This window comes from Eucalyptus grandis, chromosome 3 (genome assembly GCF_016545825.1).
Source record: "Eucalyptus grandis isolate ANBG69807.140 chromosome 3, ASM1654582v1, whole genome shotgun sequence".
NCBI lineage: Eukaryota > Viridiplantae > Streptophyta > Magnoliopsida > Myrtales > Myrtaceae > Eucalyptus > Eucalyptus grandis.
The window spans coordinates 14,285,084-14,294,940 of NC_052614.1; the positions used below are offsets into that span (position 1 = coordinate 14,285,084).

General features: G+C 43.5%; 2 protein-coding genes across 2 annotated transcripts; both read right to left on the reverse strand.

The window, feature by feature from the left end:
* Positions 1 to 10: 10 nt before the first annotated feature.
* On the reverse strand, positions 11 to 819 carry LOC104436612 (multiprotein-bridging factor 1c). The gene has a single exon (XM_010049441.3). It carries the CDS (start codon positions 713 to 715, stop codon positions 269 to 271), a length of 447 nt encoding a protein of 148 aa, XP_010047743.1. The 5' UTR covers positions 716 to 819; the 3' UTR covers positions 11 to 268.
* Positions 820 to 8,123: 7,304 nt separating this feature from the next.
* On the reverse strand, positions 8,124 to 9,524 carry LOC104439078 (anthocyanidin 3-O-glucosyltransferase 7-like). The gene has a single exon (XM_010052198.2). It carries the CDS (start codon positions 9,522 to 9,524, stop codon positions 8,124 to 8,126), a length of 1,401 nt encoding a protein of 466 aa, XP_010050500.2.
* Between the last annotated feature and the right edge of the window lie 333 nt (positions 9,525 to 9,857).

Genomic DNA, 9,857 nt, shown 5'->3' on the forward strand with positions numbered 1-9,857 from the left:
ATGTAGAAAATTTACCAAAACTAAGAAGTCGGCATGCATTCATGATTGTCCATCCAAATGCGCTTAAAAGAAGAAAACGATAAAGAGGAGAAGAAAGGAATTACAAAGATCAAGATCTATTTACGAGCTTCAGACGTTATTTCTAATGAAGACAGATGCAGTATAACAACTACTCTCATAATCCTCAGCGATCGAGCGAAGAGATCGTAAACCCGCGGAGTCCTTGGTCGCCAACGTCGATGATTCTTCCGGCGACCCGCGGCGGCGATCACTTCCCGATCTTGCCCCTGAGCTTGACGCCGAGGACCCGCTCCATCTTGGCGAGCACGGCCTGGTTGGGCACCGCCTTGCCGTTCTCGTACTCCTGCACCACCTTGGGGGGCTCGTTGATCTGCTTCGCCAGCTCGGCCTGGCTCATCTTCTTCTCCAGCCGCGCCCTCTGGATGGCCTGCCGCACCTCGCCGGGCACCCTCTCGAGCGCCGCCGGCTCCGCGGCCTCGTCCAGCTTCCGGGCGCTCACGGCCGGGAGCGCCGAGGACGAGGCCTTCTTGTTGGAGGCGGCGTCGAACTTCTTGACGGTCTGGACGGGGGCGCCGGAGCGGAGGGCCTTGTTGACGGCCTTGGGGTCCCGGAGGTCCTGCGACTTGGGCTTCGACTTGTGGAGGACGACGGAGTCCCAGTCCTGCGTGATGGCTCCCGGGAATCTGCTCGGCATGGCGAGACGACGACGACGACGACGACGACGACGACGACGGAGGTTGATGGAGATTCTGAGACGCAGAAAGAGGATGACGAGGATGACGAGGATGAAGAAAGAAGGTGGTGGAGAAGTTTATTTATGGTGGAATTGAGTATCTGGAAACTTCTTTTTCTTTTTAGAAAGAAAAGGAATAAATAAAGAAAAAAGGGCATGAGCTTTCCGGGACATATATCCTGGAAGGTTCTAGGGAAAATGGAGAATCCAATTCCTAATCAATTTTGCCTTGGAGCCCACGGTTTACTTTCTTTTCTTTTCTATCCTTTTTTTTTCCCCTTGAGCCCCAAGTCCAGATTTTGGGATGTGTCGTTAACATCTTAATTTTCATAAAATATTCAAAATATTGTGAACGAGGGGTTCTTTTTATTTTATGCATGTCGATGTTGTCTTTAGGTGCTTGATAAGACATTACTTACCTCGGTATGTTCTCTCCTCCAAAAGTAATGAGATTCTGATTTTCTTCTTGGCAGCTAAGGCGAAGCGATGTCGATGAGTTTATGGCCTAAGGTTAAGCACGATCACTACATGATTGGTCAAGAACCGAGCGCTGCGCTTACGACCGACTATAAAAGGGCTGGCTTCGAAAGCCGAAAGGCTGAAAGTGACCCTTTACGCTGGGCTTCGTAATTGCCGAGCTGTGTTTGGGAACAGCCTTGCAAAGCCTCTTGGGCCTCTAAAGACCTTTAGCCGAATGCTAGTGTGTTTGGCATTAAATTTTGGGAGCCCATTTTGCAAATGCTAGCGTTCCCTAGAGGCCTTTAAATCGAGACTCCCTCCCACTTGCTTCGGCATTTTGGCTTTCTCGGCACGCAACAGGTCCGAATTAATGAATTTTTAAAATTTTCAATCTTATCCTCGCTCATTAAATGTAATTCCACATTTACCCCCCTTTAACATAAAAACCCTCAGATCTATGTCTCTCTTCTCTCACCTCTCTTCGCTTGTCTACTCACTTTAGTCATTCGCCTTGCATCTTGTTGGGGGCATATCGCTTGCCTAGTCGCCTCCGGTTGCTTGGTTGATGGTTGCTGTTGATCCCCTGGTTAATGGTCGTACCGTTGCTCCGGAGCTATTGTCGCAAGGCTCGCTGAGATCGTGCAACCCCAGCATCATTGCGCCTTGGGTGTAACCACCTTAGAGCCCTCCCTTGGGCTCCAAAATAATCCCTAGAAATCTTCTTCATCCCAAATCCAACGACTATGGGAGCTCCAAAGAAATGGAATGTCACCTTCATGAAGCACCTAAAGCATAAGCGCAAGCACAACTCCAATCGCGATAGCTTCCTCTCTCTCCGTAGCTCCATGGCAAGGTGCCTTCGCTCTCACTACTAATCTATGCAGCTAATGTCCAACTCAACTCAATCAACAATTTAGTCACCTTTGATTTAGCTCTTGATTGGCTATTCTAAGTAAAAACTGCAATGACAATCAATTGATTATTGTTTTTCTTGGGAAAGAGGAGGTTGAGAATAGAAAACATTATTTCCTGTAAGATTGTCATATTAACTTGTTCCTCTAGTTGGATTGTATTGAACTATGCTAGTACATTGGACACTTATTTAGTTAGAAACTTGCTGTTTTTTTCTCTTTTCTTTTCCTATCTATTAAGAGCATGTTGTCTAGAATATGGATCCATGCAATTATAAGACATGTTAGATTTTATAGTTTTCCCTTTCCGTTTTTCTCCGCATACAATCTAACTTTCCTTGAAGAAGTAAAGGACGAAATACACAAAGGAAAACTCCAAAATTTTACTCAACCTAATGCTATACAAGGAACTCTGTTCTTCACTTCTCGGCCATCTAAACTGATCCCATCTTCAATCTCAGTGCTCATCATCATCACTTCATGAGCTTGGAGTCTATGCTGAAGCCATTTACACACAGGCATGTACTCATTACTAACGTATCAGTTGAGCTAACTCCATTATAAACCATGAATCTCTGTCCTAACATCTCATCCTGCAGCCAAACTGTGACAAGATTTCAAAGGTATAAATTTTGCATGGCCAGAAAAATAATTGTTAAAAATTCATCCAACATACTTTATATGCCAACCACAGAGGACTTTGAATTAAGAATGCTAAATAACTAGATTTCTCAGAAATACACCATTTCAAATCCTACCAAAAGAAGAAACCACGATGTTAAAAAAAGCAAGATCAAGACACAACTAAACGGAAACAAGATCCCGACATATTGTGTGAATTCGACTCCCTAAAAGTTCATCTTCCACGTGGAAACTATAAAAAAAAACACACATCCCTTATTCATCAATCAAATCATTTCTTTTCTTCATCAAGATCTCAGTCCAATCCGTCTTTAAACAAGAGTTATGTCTTTTCTAGTTGCAAGAAGCAGAATATCCACCTAGAGATCATCAATCTGTTCTTACTTTCTTGGTTCCTAGTTCCTGGTTCTACTGAATTTCCCATCAGTCACACGTACAAGCAGAAAAAACAGAATTTAACAACTTGAGGCATTCGATTTCTCACAAGAAAGATGTGCAACAACTTACCATTGGTGGTGGCAAAACACAAGCCTCAACAACAGAATTGGTTACATCTCTTAAAAGAGAATCCTGCTAACCAAACAAACTTTACAGCATTCACTTTCACATGCTTTGCTCTTTGCTTGGAATTACAATTCTCAGCATTTCCTCAAAATAGAATACTGGCGAAGATGGCCCATTCAAACTCATCGATTCATCAGTGACCACTCGACCATCCATCGCGAACGCGCATCATCACAACTTGTGATAATCATGAGATAATCACCCAACAGCTTAGAGCGAGAAACAGGAGAGAGAGGAGAGAGAGGCTGCGACATTTCCTCAAAAATTTCGTGTTCTTCTCCACTCAACTCATGGGGGAACTAAGAAGATTAATGGCAAGAATTACATTGCAGAAATTCATGAATGACAGAAAATCTGCGGAATTAACACGTCTGTCACAAAGCTAAAACAATAATCTTGTCCAGAGGATAGGAAGACAGGCTCCAATGAACTAAAACTATCCTATTTCACTGAAACAACATGGATTCTCAAGCAGATATTTTGATCTGTCAAATTTTGTGCTAGCTTCTTTCCGCTCCTCTTAGGTAATCACTCTTATATTTTTTTATAACTAGGATTGAGGCACTCACCTTAGGACCTTAGGTAGGCAAACCCCTGAAAATGTTTGTACTCAGTGGTGTGGGAATCAAACTTGTACGGCGTGCCAAATTCACACATATAAGTATGCCCTTAACCACTTAGTTGATCCTATGGGGTATATTGACTATCTTATATCACCACACCCAGTGAAGTCCAGCAAGTGTAATAACTATACATATCTCTCTTTGAGCATGTGTGTGCATTTTTGTCATTGATCAGCTGCTAGACAGCATTGAAACAAACTATTAGGATGAAACAAACTATTGTGATTCACAATAACCTCAAATGCTCGTTCGCTCATTCGCTCAACTCCTAACCAATTCTCAAGATTCGTCCCACCGAGAAAAAAAACACCAGACTCGCAATACAAGAACGAATAAAAAGAGCAAACATCGACGACGCTGGCGCGGGGGTAAGTAGAACTAATTAGCCGGCAGCTCAAAACGAAGAGTAAAAATCGTGCTTACCAGTGATGGCGCCGGCGCGGGGGACGGGGACTTATCGAACAGCTCGGCGGGGAGGAGGACGCTGTCGACGGTGAAGATCACGACGGGGGTGGACTTGAGCACCGTGTTGGCCACCCGTGAGGAGTCGATCCCGGTGTCGAGACGAGGAGGCCCGCGAACGTCTTGCACCCAGCCTTCTTAAGCAGCGAGGCCGACGCCGGACGGGGTCGAGGTGGCGAGGATGGCCGGGACCAAGATGGGGGCGCTGATCTAGAGGAAGGCGATGCTGCTTCCGCTCGGATGGATCGGCGGAGGTGAGACCGGGAGAGGCTGAGAGCAACGAGCGTGCTGCGTGAGAGACTGAGAATTGAAAGTTAGAAACGACTAGGGTTTTGTTTTGGGGCCCAAAAACCGGTTCTCAAACCGGTTCCCAAACCGGTCCGGTCGATCCGGTTCCCGGGTGGGTATTCCCTCGGAACCGGTTCCCGGACCGGTTTAAACAGGGTCTGAACTTTGGGAACCGGTTCCCGAACCGGTTTCAACCGGAACGGTGTGCAATTGATTAGAGCAAGTCCCTGATTCAACTAGAAAACACAATGTTATTTGTTCATGTGAGCTATTAGTGTACCCATGGTCTTTGCCATTGCCTGATATACCTTGTAAATAGTTCTATTTGGCATGATTGTCTGTGCACAGAATATAGCATCAATTAGCTCAAGGTTTGTCTCAGAAATATGTACACATCCCACAGGTATGAAGTTGATATATATAAGCTATGGGGATGCTATGAATTTAAATTGCAAAATGTCAAAAAGACGATGGAGCAATTTCACTTACTAATTGACTTGGCAAATTCTCACAAACGTTTGAAGAGGAATAATTTAATTCATGGGTTTCGCTCATATCAATACTCTACTAAAAATTTTCATATTACCTAACTAAAAAATAAATGTGATTTTTTTTTTGCCTTTATAAATTTATCAATGTATTACATTTATTTTCAACATTCAAATCGTAAAAATTGCTATAATTGTTTTTTTTTTCAATTTTAAACCAACTAAAAATTTTAAAAAAAGTTAAATTAATCATAGCAAAGGACATTCCAAATGTGTTTTTACCAAATATTTTTCTCTTAAAGTTACTTTTCGAGGCACTTTTTAATTTCAGTTTACCAAATAGTATTTGTCTTTCATAAAGTTCTTGTAGCTAAAAGCCTTTGCATTCTCCTAAAGGCTTTTCCTAAAAGCTGAACCAAATGCACCCTAAGTATTGTTCATATCATCAATAAATCCATTTACACCTTTGCCCTTCTCCGATCCATTTTAATTTCTCTACAAAATAAGGTGTATCTTTAGGGCACGCATGTAACGATTCTATTCCAAAAATCAATTTTTGGCTAGAAATTGATTTTTCTATTCTCATTCTTCGAATAAGTTGCTGGGCAAAAATATGCGTTTGAAATTCTCTTTTTGAAATAGAAATTCATTTAATAATGACATAAAATTTCTCGCTCCCGAGTGGTGGTGGGAGGCATCTGACATTCGACGACCAACAATTGGGGGCCGCATCCAATAGGTGTTCGACGGCCAATGACCATTGATTGGCCACTGAGGGCTAGCATTCGGGGGACGGCTAGCGACTAACATCCAAAGACATGCGACGGCAGTCGACAGTGGGCGTCCAAAGCCCCATGGCGGTGGGTGGGCGGTGACAAGAGTGAACGATGAAAAAAAATTTCATCTCCCGCTTTTGTTCTAGAAATAGAAAAGTTAAAAATTTTACTTCTAATATTTGATTCAAAATCTATTTTTGAAGTAAAAATCTGTTCCAGAAATACAAAAATAAAATTGTGTTACCAAACGGAATTATGTTTCAAACCTATTTCGGGGAACTGGAAAACAGAGAAATAGAGAAATCTAATGGTTATTATGTGCGCCCTAGTACATGAAATATCATATAGAATTCAAAGCTCACACATTAAAAAAGGGGCGAAGCGATGACAAATCCATCATCTTAGCAGGGGCCAAAAGAGATCACGGATGCATGTCACAAAAACTCTTAAAGAGGAAAATTTTGAATTCTTTATTACTTGTGAGATGATATAAATGAAGAGGAGAGTCTCAAATATAGAAAAGTATTTCTCAATGGAGGTTTTCTATCTCTTTATCCACAATCACTCTAAAGTAATATATAATTCTCACAAAGCCCATAGGAGTACACAAGAAAAGCTCGCCCGATTTTCATCCTTGGTCTTCGTACGTTAAAAACCTCTAGACCTAAGGCCACGTCCTTTCTTAAATTGCCAAAAGCTTCCGTGGCTTTCCAACTTGCTTCGTTGTCGTGTATATCCTTCCATCAAATTAAATACTCTCACTTCGGTGCACCATTACCATTTACGCATGACTCCATCCGCCAAGAGATATTGTGCACAGAAATGAAAGTGTCGATCTAATGCAAGGGTCTGCCTAAAAGTGAAGCAAAGTGGGAACGTACGGAAGCCATCTGGCAATTCAAGTAGCAAATTGATGCCTTCCTTACCGAAGATGCACGAGGACATTGCCAAATTAGATAGGAAAGCATAGGCGAAGAACTGAGAATGATCCAAGAAGACCTGGCGAGGATGCTCTAGGAATATTCTAGAGTACACAAGAAAAGCTCACAGAGTCTTCTTAGATCATCGTCGGCCCCTCGTATGTTGAAAACACAAGTTTTTTGAAGTCGTGGTCTGACCTAAAGAAGGAGTACTACTAGTTTGAGACATTATATACTCCAACATGCTACAGTCACACATTAGCGATAACTACGCCAAACACTTCTTACACATCATGCAACCACATCATAGTCATATCATATCATGGGTCTCTCCTATCATTTTCATCTACAAACCCACGGAGTTGTCCCTGAAAGTGTCGCCGCAGAGTTTCAGAAATGCCGTTGACGCTGTGGATATGAAGAAATTTATTCCAAAAATATCAAACTTTGCTCGCAGCCAAGATTTAGCTGGTCAAAATGCCAAACTCAGACATTGGCAATAATCACTCCAAACAACTCTCACCCATCACGCAACCACATTAGATCCTAACTGGCAATAATCACTCCAAACAACTCTCACCCATCTCACCCAATCATATTATGACTCTCTCCTATCTTTTTCATCTACAAATTATGATCTTCAAGAGTTTGGCATTTTGGCAAGTTATATCCTAGCTACGAACAAAGTTTGATATATTTGGAATAAATTTCTTCATATGCTATATTCAATCGCAACTACGAAAGAGATAAAAGATCATTTTTTCCTCCAATTAGTGATGGAGGAATAAATGAAGCGAAAAGAAATTAAAAGAGAAATGATTGGGTTATAATCTTTCAATCTACCATGATAATAACGGTATTTTTAGGATCATGAGAAACTAAATAACAAATTATTACATAATTTTGTGGGGTCTACAATTTTAAGAATTTGTGACTTATAACAAGTTGTCATTCTTACAATAGCCCAAAAATTGTTATTCTAGGAAAGTCCATATTAAAACTCATTCGAGGCCATGCCAAAATTAGAATGGAGAGTTCAAACCATACCCAAAACATCAAAAGCATTGACCATGCATACATGACATTGATTTACTAAATATTATGTTGGACTTAAATAGACCTTAAGCTTTACCATGAGCACATGACATTGATTTCGTGACCAATGGCAATTTGAGACACATCACTTAGTAGATTGATTAAAGTCTACTGCAAATTGGAGCTAGTGCATGATGCACTTCATGAAGTGGAGATGAGCTCCACAAGGACCTTGAAATCGGCCTCAGCACTCCCATCAGGTCCAGCTGCCTCCACCAATCTCTCCCTCAACTCACCAACCTTCTTCCTCATTTCCTTCCCATCCTCACCCCTCAACACCACCTCCAATGCCTTCTCCATCCCACTCTTCGTTATGGTCCCACCTTCTACTTTCACTCCAATCCCCCACACTTCCTCTATCATCCTCCCATTCATCATGTTATCCGCCCAGAATGGCTTGCACACCATCGGCACGCCACCCGCCACGCTCTCGAACACCGAGTTGTACCCACAGTGCGTCACATAGACCCCGCACGCCGGGTGGCTCAGCACCTGACCCTGCGGAGCCCATGGGACGAATTTCCCATATGCTCTTGTCCGCTCCTGAAGCCCCTTGGGCAAGTATGCCATCACGTGTTCCTTAATGGACCATAGAAATGGGATCTTAGTAGACTCTAAAGCTTCCCCAAGAGCCGATATCTCACTTGGCGACGGCATTGCCACCGTCCCAAAGCATATGTACGCCACAGACCGAGGGTCTCTAACATCGAGCCACGTCAAGCAACCAGTAGTGTCAGAGGCGTAGCTCGATGGCAGTGGCGGCGGGGGGAATGACACAGTGAGATACCCTACTTGGAGGAGCATCTTGAACTTGGATTTTAGGTCCGCTATCAGAGGTGTTTGGGTCACTTCCGCGTAGGAGTTCATGACAACAGCGGTGGTGCCACGTGGGAGCACATGCCCCACCTCGCGCAGCATGCATGCGCTCCTTGATGTGTCCTGATCATCAATTAGCTGCTTAGGTAAATCTGAAGTGCGCATCATAGATAATCCTGGAATTACGTCGAGGCTCTTGTCGTCGTCGTTGCCGTCATCGGTGGAGGTGCCATCGCCAGAGGATTCACGACGGAGCTCACTTATGACGTCAATGTACACATGCGCTGCTAAACAAGGCGGAGCGGGGACCCAGAGGGCTACCCAGGGAACTTGCATTTTCTCTGCCATTTCGCTTGCGAAAATCACGAGAGCGTCAGTCAGAAAACAACTCACCTTCTTCTTCACGTCTTGCTCTGCAGCGTCAACAGCCGCTCCAAAACTCTCGGGCGCCGCTTTTAGGAACAACTCCACGTGTTCTCTCGGATGCTTTGTCGCCTCACGGTGGCCATCCTGCAAGCCATCGCTAACGTCATAGACTCGGACGTTGCTGGGTAGCTCGGCTCTTGACGGTAGAGGGAAGATGACCCCGTTGGACTTGGCCGAGTTCAAGAAAGAGAAGTGGACATCCGAGGCGACGGTGGCGAGCCTAAGGAGCAGGTTGGCGAGAGGCCAAGGGTGGCTGCCGAACGGGAAGGCAAGGATGGCGACGTGTTTTTCTGACGACATGGTGGTCTGGATTTGCAATCTTTTACGTGGTAAGTTATGTTGTAGTTCGAGCAAATGGGGAATCCGGAATGAGTCCTCTTTTTGGATGCTTAGGAGTAGAAGAGTTGGCTTTATATGGAATATAAATTATTGGCTGTTTTTAACGCGTCACATAGGATACGTGTTAAATCATGAGTTGTGCTAGCAGGACGGTACGATTGTGCGACAGTAAAAATTAATCACAAACTTTTCCTTCTTTCAACAAAAGCACGTGGGACATTGCCAAACAAAGTATAGACCTTTTCTCTCCCTTAAGGAAAATGTGCAACTGAGCATTTACCCTCTCTTTTCCAA